The sequence below is a fragment of the Anopheles ziemanni genome, chromosome 2 (assembly GCF_943734765.1).
Source record: "Anopheles ziemanni chromosome 2, idAnoZiCoDA_A2_x.2, whole genome shotgun sequence".
NCBI classification, from domain to species: domain Eukaryota; kingdom Metazoa; phylum Arthropoda; class Insecta; order Diptera; family Culicidae; genus Anopheles; species Anopheles ziemanni.
This window is the reverse complement of record NC_080705.1, coordinates 41,278,464-41,298,617: the sequence shown is the minus strand read 5'-3', so window position 1 is coordinate 41,298,617 and position 20,154 is coordinate 41,278,464. Positions and strand designations below refer to the sequence as shown.

General features: G+C 44.5%; 5 protein-coding genes across 5 annotated transcripts in view; 2 read left to right on the top strand and 3 right to left on the bottom strand.

Annotated features, from left to right (window-relative positions):
• LOC131287225 (uncharacterized) overlaps positions 1-5,983 on the top strand; it is an 88,898-nt gene extending 82,915 nt beyond the window's left edge. The window contains exons 10-15 of the mRNA XM_058316261.1: positions 65-282; positions 583-771; positions 2,596-2,789; positions 2,903-3,024; positions 3,970-4,908; positions 4,978-5,983. Of these exons, the coding sequence (XP_058172244.1) occupies positions 65-282; positions 583-771; positions 2,596-2,789; positions 2,903-3,024; positions 3,970-4,908; positions 4,978-5,983 (2,668 nt within the window). The remainder of the gene's footprint in view (positions 1-64; positions 283-582; positions 772-2,595; positions 2,790-2,902; positions 3,025-3,969; positions 4,909-4,977) is intronic.
• A 606-nt stretch (positions 5,984-6,589) lies between these two features.
• LOC131281343 (uncharacterized) lies at positions 6,590-7,082 on the bottom strand. The gene has a single exon (XM_058310669.1). It carries the CDS (start codon positions 7,055-7,057, stop codon positions 6,695-6,697), a length of 363 nt encoding a protein of 120 aa, XP_058166652.1. The 5' UTR covers positions 7,058-7,082; the 3' UTR covers positions 6,590-6,694.
• Positions 7,083-7,332: 250 nt separating this feature from the next.
• On the top strand, positions 7,333-9,215 carry LOC131291144 (phosphatidylinositol glycan anchor biosynthesis class U protein). The gene is made up of 5 exons (XM_058320339.1): positions 7,333-7,622; positions 7,691-8,339; positions 8,407-8,678; positions 8,748-8,890; positions 8,957-9,215. The coding sequence occupies exons 1-5, from the start codon at positions 7,499-7,501 to the stop codon at positions 9,068-9,070; spliced, it is 1,302 nt and encodes a 433-aa protein (XP_058176322.1). The 5' UTR covers positions 7,333-7,498; the 3' UTR covers positions 9,071-9,215.
• Positions 9,216-14,141: 4,926 nt separating this feature from the next.
• On the bottom strand, positions 14,142-15,570 carry LOC131293593 (GATA zinc finger domain-containing protein 10-like; the record flags this gene model as incomplete). Its single annotated transcript, XM_058321671.1, has 1 exon — positions 14,142-15,570. A coding segment is annotated over one exon (681 nt), but the record flags the coding sequence as incomplete, so codon positions are not given.
• LOC131281203 (CCHC-type zinc finger nucleic acid binding protein) lies at positions 15,425-19,672 on the bottom strand. The gene is made up of 3 exons (XM_058310463.1): positions 19,537-19,672; positions 17,894-18,243; positions 15,425-15,821 (listed from the first exon to the last, which is right to left on the bottom strand). The coding sequence occupies exons 2-3, from the start codon at positions 18,108-18,110 to the stop codon at positions 15,571-15,573; spliced, it is 468 nt and encodes a 155-aa protein (XP_058166446.1). The 5' UTR covers positions 18,111-18,243; positions 19,537-19,672; the 3' UTR covers positions 15,425-15,570.
• Between the last annotated feature and the right edge of the window lie 482 nt (positions 19,673-20,154).

The window sequence follows — 20,154 nt, the reverse complement described above, 5'->3', positions numbered from 1 at the left end:
AATAATCCAGAATCCTGATCCAATCTCATTTGATTTTTTGTTTTTGCCCCCACTTTCCCGGTAGCATTGACCGATGGCTGGTTCCGCTGCCACAGGAGGACGCGAAGAAAAAGCGAAAGAAAAAGCCACTGCCACACCAGCTGACGGCGCCGTACATTAAGAACAACTACGTGTATCTATCCTTCCTGACAATCTTCACGATCATCAACGTCGGGTTGTTTGTGTCGCGTGCCATCCAGTATCGCCAGAGCAACGGGTTCGTCATACTGGCACGTGCTTGTGGTAGGTGTGCCTGTTCACGTACAGCAGGGAATTTTAAACAGTTCGTCGCATGGTTAAAGGACAATACTGTGACCAGTTTCATCTAAAGCGACCTATCGCAGTAGCCGAGAACTTTACTTGAATTTCCGTCGAAATTGGCGCTTTTGGAAGAATAACTGACAATTCAAAAACGTTGACAGTTATTTGGCTAGTTCGTCAACTGGATCTCAAAGCACAAGCAAAATAACTATCGAAGTTTTGTAAATTTACTGTCATATGATAAACATAATAATTCACTTCCATTGAACCATCTCACCATAGGACAGTGCTTAAATTTTAATTGTGCCTTCATCCTGGTGCTCATGTTGCGCCAGTGCATAACCTTTCTCCGAACGCGTGGCTTTACCGCCTTTCTGCCCCTCGACCAGCACATCTATCTGCACAAGCTGACCGGCGTGCTGGTGGCCTGCTTCAGCCTCGTCCACACCATCATGCACCTGTTCAACTTCAGTGAGTATCACGTGGCTTCATTTCGGGACGCCCAATACCACCGACTCAGGACACAAACAAACTAACGAAATGCACCGCACGGAGAAGGAAACCTCCGCTAAGAAGGAAACCTCTGACCGAACCTTTTACCCCGCAAATGTAAGACGCGTATTGGAGTGCACCAGTTTCACCCCCAGTGGGCAGTTGTAATCGCAATTTTATTACTTTATTTTCCACGATCAGCGTAGCTGCCGGTGCCGTTTGTGCACCGGCCATTCATTTCACGACCAATCGCTCATTTCCTCTCCATTTCGATTCAAACGAATCGCGACGAGCCGGCTGGGTTGTCGTTTTTTCTTGCTTTTAAATGTTTTTAATACTTCACCCCACCCGACCCCAAGCTGCATGCGCATGCGTTTGCGAAAGGAAGTCATAAAAATCTCTCGCCTTTCGCATCTGATCCGCACCACCCAAATGGGGAACGCGAATGCACTTTTGCCTGAAGTATCTAGACGACGGAAAAATAAAAATCAGAAAAGACGATTCCATAAATTATATTTTTATATCTCAATTTATTCGCGTGGAACCTTTTTCTCTCGCTCGAGAAAGGTATCCTTTGCAAGCAAAGTGATACGGTTTATTTGTTGGGACTCGTTACGGTTCGCTTTCATAACACATTTGGTTCACATTTTACGAAAGTTTTATAGATTGGCGAAACAATTTAGAAGCGAGTTTTATTGCCGTAGTGCTTGTAGGATTTTTCTCTTTTCAAGGGAATGTAGTTGTGATTTTATTTTTTTTTAAAGTAATTCATGATGCAATGTTGTTTTTGTAGAAATTAACTTTGTACAGACACATTAGCATATTTCATGATTAAACGTATCGACATCAGCTTTAGATAAGATCTAATGGCCGAAGAGATGTAACCGTCAACCGATGCCGTTTTCTCTTGTACATTGTAGTGTAGAAACTAGATCCCTTACCATATTCATTTTGCTGTTTATCGTGGTTTTACCTTCTTTCTTATCACAACTCTTCCCTAAACTCCTTCTGCCAAGAGCGAACTGCTTGGTAAGTCTATAAAATATTATGCGTCTCTACCTGACTGCCAGCTGAACCGGAGCACGGAGGGGATTTAATTACCATCCGGTATCCGTCCAAATGATGGGCTCCCGCCGTTTGCTGCTAGTTGTTGCATCGCCACGCCGTAAAGTGCGGTCGGATTTGTCTCGTTAAAAATTAATTTACCTTTCGCTTCGCCATCGCCATTTGCGGCACCATTTTTGCGCTACATTGTAAGATTCTGCACATCCGCCAGATCTCTCCCTGACCGATCCTGACAGCATTGTGACGCGACGGCCGACCAGAAAACGAAGATGAAACAGAAGAAATCATGCTGGATCACCGTAACCGACCACGTCAAACGTTGATCTAAACCTGCTTCACAAACTAGTTCGATCGTACAAACGGTTGATCGTTGTGCATGAATTTGATCGTATTAACCTTTTCATAATCTTTCTTTCTCTCCCCCTTTCTCTTTTTCTGTCTCTCTCTCTCTCTCTCTCTCTCTCTCTCTTTCTTTCTATATTTATGAATGTATTTCTTCTATTTTAACTAAATATTTATCTCCCGCCCGTTCACGATCCCGTATACATACAACCCGTTCTGTCCCGTTCCATGTCCTTCCTGATGGGGGCCACCTACAACCTGTCACAACCTACAACCCAATCTGTGTGTGTGTGTCTGTGCCTGTAAATATTGATACTGGATGGAACCCGGCAATGGTCCGTTGTAAATATTGAACCTTAATGCAAATACATACGCCTCGACACCGCGCCTCTTCAGCCACGATCGTCGTGAACGATCCGGTGCTCAATGCCAACAACTACACTACGGCCGAGTGGCTGTTCACGGCAAGGCCCGGTCTGTTCGGCCTGATCGGTGGTTGCGCCAATCCGACCGGTGTCGTCCTGGTGGTGATCCTGCTGATCATGTTCGTCTGCTCGCAGCCGTTCGTGCGACGCGGTGGTAGCTTCGAAGTATATCGAAAGAAACTAGAATACTAGAAAGCTAACACTTTAAATCAATCATATCAGAAGACGCACGATAAATTCATGATGAATTTTGTTCCCTTTCGCCCATTTCTGTGCAGGTTTTCTACTGGACGCATCTCCTGTACGTGCCGTTCTGGATACTGGTTCTGTTTCATGGCCCAAACTTTTGGAAGTGGTTCATCGTGCCGGGGTTGATTTATCTGGTTGAACGTACGATAAGGTTAGTTGGACAACTATTGTACTGTTATTTGCCATTTGAAAGATGTATTTATATATTTATATCAATGCTGCTATTTCCGAGAAATATTTCACGAGGTTCACTATTTAAGCATACACTTTTTGCTAAATCATGATCAAGTGAAAGTTTTAATTTTATTCAAATTACATGAAATGCACTCCACCTCGTTGAATGAGTTATTTCGAGGACGTTACATATAAAAACATAAATTTAAAAATAATTGCGTGGTTAATTGTCCTCACTATGGTAGGATTAAGACTTCTAAGGGTCCCTTGGTCGTAGTTTGAGGTCCTAAAACACAATTCGACTAATAGTTATTTAATTTCATTTACATACAATTGAAATTAGGATCACACAATAAATTTATAACAAATAACCCTTATTATTTTACTTTATTGCATTTCTTTTAACTTTCGACAAGCTTATTGCCTCCATATTCTTAGTTGGAACTTCGTAAAGTTAATAATACTATTAGAATTATTTACACATTTGGGATTGTGCAGACATTTCTCTTGCCAATCCAAATATTTCCATTATCCTTAAACCAGTTTGCGAAATTGTCTTTTCTTGAAAACACAAAGCAAGAAAAGATTCTAAAATTGATCCATCGTTTCGGACATTTATTTATTTGAAAGTAGATCCACAAACTAATCGCTTTTGGATAAGACACGTAATTGCTTGGCAAAATGTTTCAAAAATATGCAAACTTAGTAATTAATTAAATATGGGTAAAAATTACGAAACCCCTCGAAAGTACGGCGATTGCTTACCGTACGACCAACCTATAATCCACAATGACAAATTCCTTATTGCATTTAAACTGTATAAGGCGAATTGCTTACAAAAATTATCCATAGATTGAAAACATTCAGCTTTATGCAAAAAAGTCTCCCCTAATAATCCTGGTTGCTACACTTCCTTCCAAAGATTAGTCTGGATGCGCACCGAGCACGGCAAGACGTACATCTCGTCCGGATTATTGCTCCCTTCCAAGGTAACTCACCTGGTTATCAAGCGTCCACTACACTTTTGCTTCCGGCCTGGCGATTATGTGTTCGTCAACATTCCGGCGATCGCGCAGTACGAGTGGCACCCGTTCACGCTGAGCAGCGCACCGGAACAGGAGGACTACATCTGGCTGCACATACGCGGCGTTGGCGAATGGACGAACCGACTGCACAATTTCTTCGAGCGCGAACAAGAGCGGCTTCACAACGGCGAAATTCCGGCCATCGTTGCCGGCACATCCGGAGGTGGTTCGCAACCAATGGCTGCCATCACTTCGGGCGCCTCGGTTGAGTTGACCCAGGAGAAGATGAAGCCATTGACAACCGGTGGAACGATACCGGCTCACGGTGCGATCCACAAGAGTTCCAGCTTCGAGTCGGCACTGAACAAGCCGAAAACCGTCATTGCCGCTGGCAACACCCGAAACGATCCAACATCGCCGGCCGGCATCATGAAGGCACGGCATCCACCGGGCACCTCGAAGCTGGCCATGGAAGGGTACAGTGCACCAGGTCCGGCAGCTACGGCGCAACCCAAGATCGACCGGCAGATGTCGGAAAATCGTGCCTTCAAGAAGATACAGGCAACGCTCCAGCGAACTTTCTCACGACGCGATCAACTCATACCGAAGTCCGCGGTGGGACCCGGTGTAGGAGGCATTTCGAACGAAGGATTCACCGGAGATGGGGTGGATGGAGTGGACGGTGGCCATGGGTCCGAACTGAAGGATGCGAAGCGTAAGGTAACACCCGAACAGAGCCTTCACAAGCTGATCTTTCAGCAGAAGGTTCCACTGGAAAAGTCACTATCCATGCCGGATATGCAGAACAAGTTTAAAAAGCGTGAACGGATGATGGTGTAAGTGTATTCTCTCGGTCTTTGCCTTAAGAACATTTTCTTATAAATAACCTTTTCTATGTATTCCAGTCTTCGCGAATATATGCGCTCTGAATCCGAGCGATCGTTCGATGAAGTGCAGATCCGCAAGGCACGCCTACAGTCACTCGGGTTGGCATACCTGAGCCCGCAGAACAAATCGCTCGCCCAGAGCTTCCGCTACATGCGCAATAAGCCCACAATCATCGCGTTCAAGACACCAAGCCTCGAGAACTGTGAACCGCGAGACTCTACCAACTCGATCGTCGTATCGCCCGGGGTCTTCACACAGAAGGACGCCGAAGAGGGTCGCACCGTCGGGGTACCAACGGGCACCAGCAGTTCCATTGTGGCAATAGGAACAGTCACACCTTCGGCATCAATCTCATCGCCTTCGGGTGATGGTTCGCGACCCGTGAACTATCCCGTCGGGAAGCCACTGGAGATCTACATTGACGGACCTTATGGGGCACCCTCGAGTCACATCTTCCAAGCACAGCACGCGGTCCTCATTGCGACCGGTATCGGTGTAACGCCGTTCGCCTCGATCCTGCAGTCCATCATGCACCGGTACTGGAAGGCCCGACACTGTTGCCCACGTTGTTCGTTCGAGTGGTCCAGCGAAATCCCACCGACGATTATGAACCTACGCAAGGTGGATTTCTTCTGGATCAACCGAGATCAGCGCTCTTTCGAGTGGTTCGTAAATCTGCTGTCGCAGCTTGAGATCGAACAGGCAGAACTGGGCGGCGCCATGGAACGCTTCCTCGAAATGCACATGTACATCACCAGTGCGCTGCAGAAAACGGACATGAAAGCAGTCGGGCTGCAGCTGGCACTCGATCTGCTGCATGAGAAGGAAAAGCGCGATCTTATCACGGGACTCAAAACGCGCACTAACGCCGGACGCCCGAACTGGGATAAAGTATTCAAGCAGATACAGGATCAGAAAAAGGGCAAGGTGACGGTGTTCTATTGTGGACCGCCGCAGCTCGCCAAAACCCTCCGGTACAAGTGCGATCAGTTTGGGTTTCAGTTCCGCAAGGAGGTGTTCTAGACGAACGGTTCCCATATCCTGCAAAGACACTGCCACACCAACCGAGCACCTGGGCTCATCGTTATCTGTTTTTATCGTTTTCGTTGAACATTAAAGTTTATTTTGTACGAATTTTATTTAACTTGCCAGCTGTATCGAACGGCATCTACAGCCGTGGAGTCAACTGTATTACGCCCTAGTGCGCTGTGGACATTTTTGTAGTCGTTAAACAAAACGTTAATTTATTGTACTTTTTTGCATCGCTGTAAATCACACACAAACGTACACAACTGTAGAACCGTAAACAACGCACAACAATGTAAAACTGCCGACACTAGATTGTCTTAAACAAGTATATTTATTCCGTTAGAATAAAACGAATCTATTCCATGAGCATAAGCCCCTGAATATGTTCTGCTTGCGATTTGTGCATACAAACTTCCGAAATGTAATGTAATGAGCACGTGTCGATTGCGCATTTCAAAACCATCGCTGAAGATTTCAACACTGATTCATAGACGCCGCTCAGCTCTAGACTTTGTCACACGGAGGGAAATTTGCAAAAAAATATTTCACTACACAAAATTATTAGCCGATTCACACCATCGATTTTGATATTGTTTTTCGTTCAATTTAAGGAATTATTTTACAATACTAAAATTAGCGACATTTCACCAATTTACTACTTTTAACATCTTATTTAACAACCTTTCGCAATCCTGCAAACATGTTCTAATGCTGCGCAGATGTTGGATACTTTTTAAGCACTTTGTTTAGCTGCTTGTAATTAAGATCCTTGCCGGCGACCAGCACACCTTTGCTGGAGGTTTCTTTTTTGGCCGTCTTCTTGTCGAGGAACACCTTATAGCATCGCTGAAAATTGCCCACCTCCTTGGCACAAAGACTCTCGTTGAAGTCGTTCGTTTTGAGGCAGGAAAACAGGACTGCCATCTCCTGCAGGCAGGCAACATCACTCGTTTTGTCTGTCTTGCCACTCACATGGTTTTTTAATCGCAGCGGCAGAACTTCCTGGAAGGGAACATCCGCTTCGTTCTGTGGTACACGGGATCGCAGTAACGCGCTTGCCATACGCATTTTGAATGGCCGGTGATGATGGATATCGGCTACAAAGGAATTGAGTAGTAATTGTGCAGTGTTTATTACTAATCTATCATGCTTACCTCAATTTAATAACAGGAAATATCCCACAAATCACCGAAACTAGTTCCCAGGATTCTTTTGTAAACAACCCGCCGATGTGCTGCTCCGGCACGGTTAGATAATTTGACGTTCGGTTGCACAGCTGTCATTTGCTCTCAACTGTCAAACGTACCGGAGGAAGAATGTAAACAAATCACCCCTCAGAAGGCTAGTTTCCTTCTAATCAGTGATTAAACGTATCGAAATGTGGCATTTTCGGGCGTGAAAAGTATTCTATGTTGTTTTGTTTAGCTTTATCAATCTACTTAGACAATTGTCCTAGTGTCTTCATTAAATTAGAGCATTGTTAAGTATCAAATTTATTCGCACATCACTATGAAGGTAGCTGTAAGCATAGCAATCGGCGCGACAGTTCGTTTTCTGCTTATGAACTCGCGCTATTCCCAGGCGATACAGAATCGGGTCGAAGTTTCGACGCCAATAAATGCATGGAAAAGAGGTAACCTGACACAGATCTTCGTTCAAGTGTTAGCAATTAAACCATCTATTTTCTATCTTGACCGACAGTTGAAGAAGGAGCTTATCTTCACGCGAACGACATCAACCCGTACGATGGCGACGTTTATCACAGCAATCCGTTGATCCTGCTGTCCACCAGGTGGTTACTAGCAAACGTGCCTGGTGCCATTCCATCTCTCTTCATCCTGCTCGACGTGTTGAGCGGGATACTGCTCCTATTGGCCGCTCGAGTGTTTATTCGCGAAATGTACGAAAAACAACGCAAAGAAATGGCTACCTACGCAAAGGATACTGAAGAACTGCATCTAGTCGAGGCGGACCTATATTCCGTGCCAATGTCGGTGGCTTTTGCCTACCTGTTCAATCCCTACGCCATCATGAACTGTGTCGGACAGACAACGACCGTGTGGAGTAATTTCCTACTGTCCGTCTTTTTCTACGGTCTCTCGCGGCAAAATCGGTTGCTGACGTTCGTTGCTCTGGCGCTGGAAACGCAGGTCAATCTGTATCCATTTGTGCTATTGGCTCCCGGAGCACTGCATATAGCCAACCGAGGAACAGCGGAGGGTCAGAGCCGGTTTCGCAGTTTGGCTGGATGCTGCGTGATGTTTGTGATCATATTTTTAGGTGTAAACTATGTCAGCAGTTGGCTGATGGGAGGAGATTGGAGTTTTCTCGATGCCACCTACGGGTTTATGTGAGTTTGTCAGATATATTCGAAGGGTCACAATTCATAAAGAAAACACCCCCGTTTTCATTGACAGAATCAACTGCCGAAGTCTGCAGCCTAACATCGGTCTCTTCTGGTACTTTTTTACCGAAATGTTCGATCACTTCCGGACACTGTTCCTGTACTCGTTCCAGATCAACGCGACGCTATTGTATTTATTTCCGCTCACGTTCAAACTGCACAAGGAACCGATCATGCTGGCAACGATGCTAATCGGGCTGGCGTCCGTTTTCCGATCGTATCCTTGCGTTGGGGACGTCAGTTTCTATCTTGCCCTAATCCCTCTCTGGAAATCGATTTCTTTGTGTAAGGAATGGGTCTTGAGCAAAAAATCACAATTTATCTTACCCATTCTTTCTCCAATTGCCATTACAGTTATGAAGAACAACTTCATCGTCGGCGCAACGATTCTGGTCACGAGCGTACTAGCACCGACCGTGTGGCACCTTTGGATCTACAACAATTCCGCCAATGCCAACTTTTACTTTGGTGTTACGCTCATTTTCTGCACCGCACAGGTAAACTCCCTTTAACGACGTTGTCCTTCCATTACGGTCGCTGAAACTTTCTATTCATTTGCGTAGATTTTCCTCATCACCGACCTCTTCTTCGGTTACATCAAGCGAGAGTTTTGCCTGAAGCACGGAATCCGTGTGCTAGTCGACGGTAAGGAAGCACGAATTACGCTGGAGTATTAGCGGCAAAGAAACAAGTCACATCAACGCGGCCCTTTGCGGAACGTGTAAAAGTTCTTTAACAAAAATAGGATAGATAAGCTGAAGACAAATCTAGAATAAAATTAAACTAATATCACCTTTCGAACGCCAAACTGAATTTCGAAGAGTCGATCAAATAGATTGGTTGTTGTTAACCCACGTTCATTTTCTTTGGCCATGCTGAAGCTAAACTAGGTAAAGCACCATTCCATGTCTTTATTTTTTTGCTCACAATTCTTGTTTATTGATTTCAATAAAAAGTTTTGCATTTTTGCATAATTTTATACACTTTTGTTGTCGCCTTTTATCTGATTTTTCCCTTTTTCATTGCCGCTCGCTACCTCCTCCAAACGCTTCCGTTGTGGCTATTCGTGGTTTGCAATAATTCAATCGATACAAGTTAATTGTCGTTCATAGTGTTTCTATGCTTCAAATAGTATATTTCTTCCTTTCTACACCAGCAACACACACACACACACACACCTTGCCGCGCCTTAACCTTATACTTCAGTTGTGGCTTGGTTTATGCAATGGAATACGAATCCCGGCACAATAAGCACGTCGATACCGTTTACCGTATCTTTTTGTGCTACATATTTCAAAAGGATGTTCTGAGGCAGGTCCAATCTCAACCTTAGCTTATGATTTTGTTTTTAGTTTACCATATTTGCTCTGCTTCGCACCATTCAACGCAAATGAACAGCTATTCAGTAAATTCTTTTGCTGTTTTTTTGCTTCATGTCCAGGTCCCAATTTTAACACTCTGTTATCTGTGCATTCCCGTAAAGAATCTATGTATTTTTAACTTATCAAACAAAAAAAGTGTTCCATTTTATTTCCGTCTATATCCCAAGAATCGGTCATTTTATCTCCGTTGCAATTTCTTTGAATTCAGGACTGGATAAATTGGATTGACCTAATACGCCAAGGGTAAACGATAAACGCTTTCATCGAAATATGTAAATCCCAAACAAATCTACCCGGTTTTTACACAAATGGTAAATGCAATTATGCCTCACCATCCAACCATCGAAATCCAGACCTTGGCCCCATATTTGCGGCTGCAATCGTTTCACACCTTTTTTCCGGATCAGATTCTATAAAGGAAGGAAGGATCAACGGAGTTGAAGTAAACGTTAAACGTTAAGGCAATTGCCCGTTCTGCAGCTAACAGCTGCGCTACATCACATTTCGGAAAAGTGTTTTATTTTGTAATAAGCTTGAGGCACAAGGTGAGCGATCACCTTAATTTATGTTAATCGCATGCTCCATGACAATGCTATGAAGAAGTTATGCTTGTAAAGAAGACTATGCCAACTTAGAATGGTTTAAGATCATCAGTTGTGTTGATTTCGAGCGTCAAGATATGATTCAAGAGTGATGGGGAAAGACAATATTGACAAGGTTTAAAAAAAAATTGCTTTAAGACCGGCCTCGCACTGACTGAAAATACTGTTTAACTCGTTTTCTGCTCCTTAAAATTTCACATTGATCGATACTATAGACCACCCTGTCTATTAGTGGCCAACTCGCCTCGCCAGTAGCTACTTTTCTTCCACAAGAGTACATCTTTTTCCGTCACCGCCAGGCAAATGGTACGAAAAATAATTCGAGATTATCATAAAACGATAATCCAATGCTCTTCTCCGTTTTGACCAATTCTTCCGATAACGCCTCCTCCGTCAGGATTCCGAAAACTGCTTCTAATACTTTGTGTTGTTCGCTTCCGTTACATCGCCTCTCAAGGCTGTGCCATAAATGTGATGGCCTTCTCTCTGTGCCTGGGTGTTAAATGCGTTGACTTCTTTCCTTCTTTTTCCGAAGAAGGGGACGACCGTGTCCCACAACATCATCTAATTACCATCAAAAACTGTTTATAATGTAGCTCCGTTCCCAAATGCATTGGTTCGAATATTCCTCCAGGATCCTCTTCGTACACATCCTTTCTCCACCATACTCTTTTTGTGCAGACTATTTCGTGTAAAAGTGTGTGTGATTAGTTATATTTTTTTAAATTCAGGTTCATATTGTTGTTTGTCCTCCTGTTACATCTTCTCGCCCAACACCCTTCTCGTCCCCGGGTCAAACAACGGTTGTGTGCGCGCGCCACGATGATCAATTGCAACTGGCTCTTGTCGTTCGGTCTTGCTTTGTCGTCTCCATCAACAACTCGAGATCGGCCACCTTCCAATGCCGAGGGCATTGGAATGTACATAATACGTACATCTGCATACAGCTATTACCGGCGTGATCGCGGCCACCCTTAAAGCGTGGTTATTCTTAAGATGAGTATCATTTAAATCCCGTTTTCTACGTTCTGAGATCGGTTTTACCCTAAAAATACGATTCCCGCTCACTCGCATCAATCGGGTTTCGCGTTTGTGCCTTAGTATCGCCTACTTCGAATACATAAACATTCTAGATCTTCCTTCGATGAAGGTTATCGCTGGTTATCTTCTCCTTGTGTTTTTCTTTTCCTTTTCCGGACGGGCTACGAAGGGAAGTTCAATATAGTTGTAAGTTATTATAGAGTTCATATCGATGTATTTGTAAAGATAAAATACCAACCGAATATTTACCGCAGGCAATTTTGAACGAAATAGTCTTGTACTTAATATTTCGCATTCGTGAATGTATACATCCGAATTTACTTTAAGTTTACCTCACACCGTTTACAATATTTTTGAACTAAATAATTCGATTTTTTAATTCACTCGAGTAAAATTTGTTTTTGCTTCTTTTTCATTATCGCAATACGAATTACAAAAATAAGATGCATTCAGATGCTTCTAAAATAATTTAACCATTTTTCATCAGTATCAACCGCTGAATCCATTGTAAAATTATAACCATTATCGCCCTTTAACACCATTTCCCTCACCTTTTCGCCAGTTTATTAACCAATATGCTTCCATCACCTTGACCATTTGGCGTTAGGTTATCAATCATCTCTACAAAACGGGTTTCGCCTGCCACGTGGTCTCGTTAAACGCCGACCCTCCCGTCTCTTCTTCATCAGTTTTTGTTTGCTGGCTGTTATCACAGATGGAAAAAGAAAATAAACCCGAGCGTCTTCATTTCTTAAAGCAGAATGTTGCGCACCGTTGCCTTTCGTCCATTCGTTTACCTGGTTACATTAAGTTGGCTTTAAGTGTGGATCGAGATACATCTCTCGAACACGTGGCTCCTTTTTCTCATCTTTACTTGGAGATTAAATGTTCCACCTCATTCCTGGACAACACAGCTGCACCGCGATATAATAGGAAACTCCCTTCCGGATTCGACATACCCCGACCTGCCGTGCGCGGATGCATTTCGGTTCTACTACTATATTGTCTCGTTTGCCAGGGTTCACACCACGCCGATGAATTCAAATTTTCCGGTTCGATTTGGGGTCACTAAGCCACCGACAATGCAACGATGATTGCGAAACTGTACTTTGCGCTCTCACTTTCGCTTTTTGCCGTCACTCGAATGACACTCTCTTCCACCCGCGCCGTTGGCATTCGTAGTGTTTTTAATTTTGTAATTTTATCGTTATTCCGATTAAGGATAGAGGTTACTCTTTCTAGACGTTTATTGGATACTAAAACTGCGCTTCCACCCAAGTGTTCATCTATAATATTTGTTGGGGAAGGGAGTTTTGCTACAGTGTTCTTGTGTGATTCAAGATTGTGACAAACATTTGCGAGATTATTTTATCGAACGTGTTGTGTGTTCCTTCCGTGATTTACACTCAATACACACATTGTGTTTCCACACTAGGAATTGCAACAGGTATTTTAATCTACGACAAATAAAGTAGGCGCCATGAAGCGGGATGAAATGGTGAAAAACTAGAAGAACATCAGTTGCACCGAAATATACCAACATAAGCATCCCTTTTCGTTTCATCTCTATCCCGAAAGCAATTTGTTTGAATTAAAATTGAACCAGAGGATAATACAAGCAGAAGTAACAACGGCTGATCGAAATCAAAATCCGAAAATCAACCATCTCAAGTCAAACTCGATCAATTCTTTCATCCAATCTCCACCACCAACACACATTACCACCACTCACCATTTACTCCTCTACCGGCCAGATAGATCGTCGTTTTCCTTTCCCCAATTTCTCTTCATTCTCGTACCAAACTAAAAACCAATAACGAAGAAGGACGGGGGAATTGTTTGTTTTGTGTTAGGATAGTTTTTTTTTCTTCAGCTCCATCAATAATTTCAAATTAACCACTACTACAAAGTTCTCCAATCGTGTTTGTATTATACTTCAATCTTCTTTGCATCGTTTGCGTAATTCAATCAACTGCAATTCGGTGCGCTGCAACGGTTGCACTCATGATTCCACCCACGTACTTCGGCTCAGCTCTCTCTCCCCCTTCTTTCTAGCATAAACTTATGTACGTCCACACTTATAGGCTTATGCTGCTGCTGCTGCTGCTGCTACTCTTCGCTTCTCCGCAAACCCGCGAACAAAACGTCCTCGGTTTTGCCTCGCCAATAATCAGCCTATAATAGCTATTTATAGCTAGCTTCTAGCATTCTGGATGTTGCTGCTGCTACTGTTTCTGCTGTCCTACGATAAGACGTACTCAACGCCGTGTGTGTACTCACTAAAAACGTCCATCGCCAATAACTGTGTTACAATAGATAAAGGGGGAGTGTGTTTCTGTGTCCTGTGTATGTGTGGAAGTGTGTCAGTATGTTTCTACGTTCCTAGTTTCCGTTCTACAACAAATGGTGGCATACAACAGATAAACCATTATCAAAATTTGCAAAATTTGGATACCTATTTCTTGCGCCCTTTTATTCCTTCTGTTAATCACACACCCGGCCCCCACCCAAGGCCGTATGTGGGTGTGTGCTGTGGTTGCTAAGCTTGTTGAGAGATCATCGCTGGAGAACATACAAAGCGCAAGAGCTAACGGGCCCCTTTATTGTAACATTTTAGAAGCCTCTCTAGGGCCAGATACTCCGATCAGAGGCAGTATCCCTGTCGCTAATCTGTTGAATTGGAAAATTCTAATCAAGAAAACTAGTGTCAAACAAAGGTGAAAACCGAGAGTAGCGAATATTGTAACGACCGGTCCAAGTTTGAGGACCAATAAAAAAAAATCATTTATCAATACTAGCCCTGGCTCTACAACTACAAACTGTTTAATTTTGAACATCAAAACAACAGCGTCCGAACAAGCGAGGCAATATTTCATATCGCACTTTAGTTTAGTGTAGTGTAGTGGAAAATCCACGAATCCTATCATCCTGGACGAGAAGTACCACAATTTGTCAACCTCTTCGATCTTGTTAGCTAGATATCTTTTGGTAAGGCTTTTAACTTGTTCTGGGACTAAATAAAATGCTGCTCGCGCTCTCGGTGCAAGGCTGATCGACTCCTTGTTTCCTTGCATTCAACACACGTTCTTTTTGTTCTCTCATTTCCTACGCGATTACTTTTCATTTTCCGAATGTTTTCCGCGGGTGGGGCTGGAATTGAGAGTTGTCCAAAGCAGTCGGTTGTGTGGACCCTGTTGTATTTTTGTCTGAATATTTGTTGTTTGCCATCATTTAGAATGAATTTCCACTCAGCTGTGTACTTATTGTACCCCATTGTGTTGTTGGTGTATAATATAATGTATATATTGATTTGTATCCTTGTGTTCGTGGCTTCCTCATTTTTTTGTTACTTTTCTTTAATCAATAATGTTTAAGAATAGTGTTTTAATTATTAAATGAAAAAAATCATTAAACCGTTCCCTCATGTCCATCTCATCTTATCTTGTTTTTGTCTTCCCTCTTCTCTCATGCCTAAAGTTTGAATCGGGGTTTGCTTGCCGAAATCGCCGCCGCCGCTGCCGCACACGCCGCAGCTCCCGCTCCAATCGGCGGCACGACGGCTCCAACGCCATACGGCGAATGGCCAATCATTGCTGCCGAGGAGGCGGCCGCCGCCGAGTTGTAATAGTTTTCCTGCATCACATAGCCACCGCCGGCACCCGCTCCACCACCACTTGCGGCCGCTGCTGCCTTCAGCATGGTCGATTTGGTGGTGTCCGCAAATGTTAGCTGCTGCTGTTGCTGCTGCTGCTGAGGATGATGCGGATAGTGTTGGGCCTGCTGTTGCTGCGGCGGCTGCTGCTGCTGCTGCTGCTGCGGCAGGTGGTGGTTCTGCTGATGATGCGGATGGGGGGCGTGCATATGGGGCGGTCCGTGCGGGTGACCGTGGAGCGTCCCAGTTGCAACTGCCGCACCCGGATGATGCGCATGATGATGGGGATGATGATGCGGTGGTTGCTGCTGCTGCTGCTGTTGCTGATGGTTCATTTGCGTTTGCGGCTGGAGTTGGTGGTGCTGCTGCTGTTGCTGCTGCTGCTGCTGCTGATGAGGGGATACTGATGCGTTGGCGACTGCGGAGGACGACTGATGTGGCAAGCGGAAATACGCCGCAGTGTTGTTGTTACTGCCACACCACGACGAGTAACCCGACTTCTAATCGCGACCCTTGTTCTCTGTGCAGTCGCGACTCAAGTGGCCAATCTTGCCACAGCTATAGCACGACTTGTCGCCCGATGGGCAGTTGCGCGAAATGTGGCCACTCTTGTTGCAGTTGTAGCAGGACACGTTCATGTCGCGGTCGTTCTTCTCCGGGCAGTTGCGTGCCAGATGTCCGCTCTGGTTGCAGTTGTAGCAGCACGAATCGTCGGGCGACAGGCTGCAGTCACGGGCAATGTGACCGCTTCCTAAAAACGATCAGACAGAGTAAAAACGAAACGATCACAGATCGATGTAACAGGAAAAACATTTGTTAGAAAATTGACTAACATTGGGGTCGTTAAAGGTGTTCAGTTAATTTTATCAATTGAACGAAGAAGTTTCGCAAAATCTAATTTTTTCCATTTTACCAGCATTCATTATCAATTATAGCTAACTTTGTAACCATAAAAAAAAATCGCAGAAGGTCGGAAGGTCAGCAAATGCCAGGAATCGCGAATTGACGGGGGGCATGTAGTAGAGTACTGCTCCGAGAGTGTTGGTAGTTGGTTTGCTGATAAAGCAAGTTACACATCAGCACCTCGGCTCAGGGCGGCCATTAACGTCACCGGAATGCAGTAGACCGAAGATAATAATAGAGGGAATAGAAACCCACACACAAATTCTTCGCTATAGGCCCCTCCATCATAGAGCTGTATAGAGCGGAAAAAGTGAACGGCAGGTCTCATGTATGCGATGAAGTCTCCACTCGCTTATCGCTTTTTAATCGAAGAACTGACCATCATATCGCAATTTGATTATTTTTTAATTAGTAAATAATGCAATTCATTTTCAATACTACTGACGCTTGCCACGAGTACAGTAGAGAGTAACTTCGTACAAAAAAGGGACCAAAAGAAGTTAATTTTAGCCTTCAGCATTTTAGGGAGGTTATGCATGCAGCAGCGCCTACTACGTGCAATCCACCGACACTTTCCATCAATGTGAAAATTCCCTCATTCACACGCACATACTCACACAATAGAATATGTACATTGGTGTTGCTACTGCTCGCACCAACTGGTGCTATTTGCGCGCATGTTCCTTTCTGTTCAACCAACACCACCATTCACTGGCGACCGGTGGAGCACCTCTTAGGGGGAAGGCCAGTGGAGTGTGATGGTGCCCACGATTTTTTTACGATACGATGGCTGACTTCGATGATTATTTTTCCATGAGAAATCAAAAACACCATCGACGATCTTTTCTAATCTACGCCCGTTTGGTGTTATCCGCAATGATTATACACCGATGCAGCCACCAGTTTGCTGTTTGAATAAAACCTACGTCGTGTTTTTCGACCGTAACAGAGAATGAAAACCGACGGATCAATTAATTGCGATTACAGTTTAGTTAAGCAAAACGCTTACTAGAGTTGGCGTCGAAAGAGGAAAGTTTAACACACAACAATTTAAATGTCCGCATGCATAATCAATACTCCACCCAATAACGAAAATTGAATGAGTTCCATACGAATTTCATTTACAAAAAGAATATCGTAAACCATAATGTTGAGAAAAACATCATTCATATGCTAGGTGTGTGGAGCGGTTCCTTTTGTATCTTCGTCTGTACCGAGAATTGAGATGGCGGCTCCTTCCTACGGTTATAAATTATCTTCTTCAACTGCCGGTTATTCGTCTTGCTTTTGCTAGTGGAAAAGCCTGCTTTTTTTTCGAATCGAAGCACCTATGTTAGGAAACGACACGAAGGAAGAAGAAATCAGCAAGAGTAAACGCAAACGCGCAATATTTTTATGCCGCAAAAACTACCCGGACATTGATGAGGGGCCACCAACCGACGGAAGCCGGTGGTTCGTTGGTCTTCTTCGTACATGTGGCGCCGCGAACAAACACCACACCACCACCATGTTGCTATGGTCGAAGTGTTCGTGGCATTTGCTGCCAGCGACTAGAAAACGCACACAGCTATTCGATAGAACACATCTCAACACGCGGAAGTGCAGCGATTGCGTCGTGGTAATTGTGCTATCTTCTTCGAGCCCGGCGACCGGCTGCCAGAGGATTGCACGGCAAAACGAAGAAGCCGGTTATGAAAGGGAGATTCGATCAAAGTTACCATGTTTATGCAGACAGTTTCCTAGAGCTTGTTGGACCTATGGGAAACGCTCATTGAACAAAGGGAAGGACGATGAAATGGTGGATATGCGGCCGCCATCGCATGGCGTGGTTTAACATAACCAACAAAATCTGATTTCTTCGGCAATGTTCAAAACATCAAAATAAAACATTAAGTAATGCAATTTACACGTTTTACTTACCATTGCAACGGTAGCACCGGTCCAGATCCTCCTTGCAGTCGCGTGCAAAGTGACCCATCTGGTTGCACTTATAGCACTTCTCCCGGCGTCCGAAGTCCCGACGGTCGCGCGGTCCACCGACTCCGCGGCCACCACCACCACCACCGCCGACGTTCTGGCAGTCCCTGGCGTAGTGGCCGGGACGGTCACACTTGAAGCAAGTATTCGAGGACATCATCTTGCTGACTCTTGTAGTGTAGGATGCTGACTGTTTCAAATGGAAATTAACTGTCGTCTCTCCCCGCTCTTTCTCGCACCTTTTCTTTGGCTGCTCAACTTCTTACACTTTCTCTCTCTCTCTTTCGCACACTCTGCGGAATAAAGATTAGGTACCATTTTGAAGATGATTTTCTCGTCGTCTCGGTCTGCGGCGGGGCGATTTAGTTTGCGTTGACCAAAACGTGTACTGAGCCAGGAAGCAGGATCCGGGTAAGACAGTTTCTTTTTTTTGTGTGGATATTGGGAAACTCGGCACACTCGGGGACTAAACCAAACACGCGGAGCGGAACAGACACGAAACCAGGAACACGATTATGTTGTGCGCAGCCAAATGTATAGTGCAAATCCTTCCTTCTTTTCTCGTGCGGGGGGTTTTCTTTCCCTGGATGATAGAAAATTCCGGTCTTGCCTAGGCGGCTCGAAGAATTGTAAGGTTAACTGCTGAAACTGACGAATCCAAGATGTCGCTCGCTCGTTTTTCCGTTGCTTACGCTCCCTCTCCCTTTACACCGCATGTTACACAAAATAGAACCATGCGATATACGCTTGTGTCTACCCATTTCCAGGAGTGACGCGAAAGGACTGAATTAGAAGTAAAGTTCCACTTTTACACATGGCCGCCGTTGTCACATGCCACGGTAACTGCGATTCAGCTCGAGCGCTTTTCATTTTGCTCATGGATACCTTCTGCCTGCCTCGCGTGTTTCACGTGTCTTTTTCGTAGCGGCTGGCCTGCTGCAGATGCTGCTCGCGTCGAAGAAACTCGTGACCTTCATCATGATTTCCATGATGAAAAATTTTCCTCGTCGATTGCGATTAGCATATACTGCCACCAACCGATGTGTGATGGCCTCCTTTCCCTTCACTCTTTCCTCTCTCTTTTTCTCCCCCTCCTCATAGTCCTTCGACAATCCTTCTCATTCGACTTCTTTTTTTTCCATAACCCTCCTCCTCACCTTCCTCACGCTTGCTCATTATCTCACCCTCAACCTCCTCGCATCTAACGGCCTCTTTCTGAACGCAATTTTTTTTCCTCGGACATGAAATGCGTAATTGCAATGTGGCTTTTGAAAAAACGCCCTCTGACGCTTTTCTCCGCCATTGCCAGCTTCGATATGGCAGTGCTGGGCGCATTGCTAACAGGAGTGTGCCATCGTCACCACCATTTCCGGTTGTGCCAATCACACTCGTTTTCGCTACCGATTTGTTCCGTCGTGGCTTTGAATTCCGGTTCTCGTGTGTATGTGTGTGTCCGTCTCGAGCGGTTACCGTCACGGATTTTTCATCGCTTTTGTATCGGCAAAGAGTGTCGTTACCGACAAACAGGCTTTTTCACGGCGGTCTCGCACCCACAATTAATACAACGTCCCACTCCTCATCCATACCTTCTCTCTCTCGTCTTCCTCACGCCAACTCTGCTGATCCAATCTTCCACCGACTTAACTTTCCACCAGAATTCTCCAACTGCGGACTCAAGACTGCTTCCACGACTGCTGCTCCACTAGCTTTGGTAGCACGATTTGCACAGCAACCAGCTTTGAGCTACAATTGCCAACCGAAAATGAAGAAAAGTATACGTACCTCTTACTTTCTCCTTCGAGCGTTCAATATAGCTGCATCGCTTTTCTACGCAGTGGTCCATGATGGAGGTGCTATTGAGTCCAGCCGTCGTCTACCGGTGACTGCGCTAGTCAAACTGCGCTCCGTTAGAATGACTGCTCTTTTGAGTTTCGCTGTCGTTCCCAGGAGAGTGAGTCTTTTTTTAAGGGAACGTTCCGGACTTGAGTTTTGAATCGTTAAAATAAAGCTGTTCAAATACAATGGAATTGAAGTTATCGGATGAAATATTTGACGATTAAGAAACATATTTTTGATTCTCTATACTTTTTACAAAAATGAAATCATCGGTTTATTTCAAACAAATCTTTTCGTTACCATTCCGTTACAGTTCCAGTACGCTAAATGAGGTTCACTTTCGGAATTAATCCCAATTCGAGTAGCTA

Coding starts and splice junctions, on each gene's coding strand:
- LOC131281203 (XM_058310463.1), bottom strand. CDS start 18,110: ATGATGTCCTCGAATACTTGCTTCAAGTGTGACCGTCCCGGCCACTAC. Junction 15,822..17,893: donor CCGGTGCTACCGTTGCAATG/GTAAGTAAAACG, acceptor GATCGTTTTTAG/GAAGCGGTCACATTGCCCGT.
- LOC131281343 (XM_058310669.1), bottom strand. CDS start 7,057: ATGCGTATGGCAAGCGCGTTACTGCGATCCCGTGTACCACAGAACGAA.
- LOC131291144 (XM_058320339.1), top strand. CDS start 7,499: ATGAAGGTAGCTGTAAGCATAGCAATCGGCGCGACAGTTCGTTTTCTG. Junction 8,340..8,406: donor GATGCCACCTACGGGTTTAT/GTGAGTTTGTCA, acceptor TTTCATTGACAG/AATCAACTGCCGAAGTCTGC. Junction 8,891..8,956: donor TCATTTTCTGCACCGCACAG/GTAAACTCCCTT, acceptor TCATTTGCGTAG/ATTTTCCTCATCACCGACCT.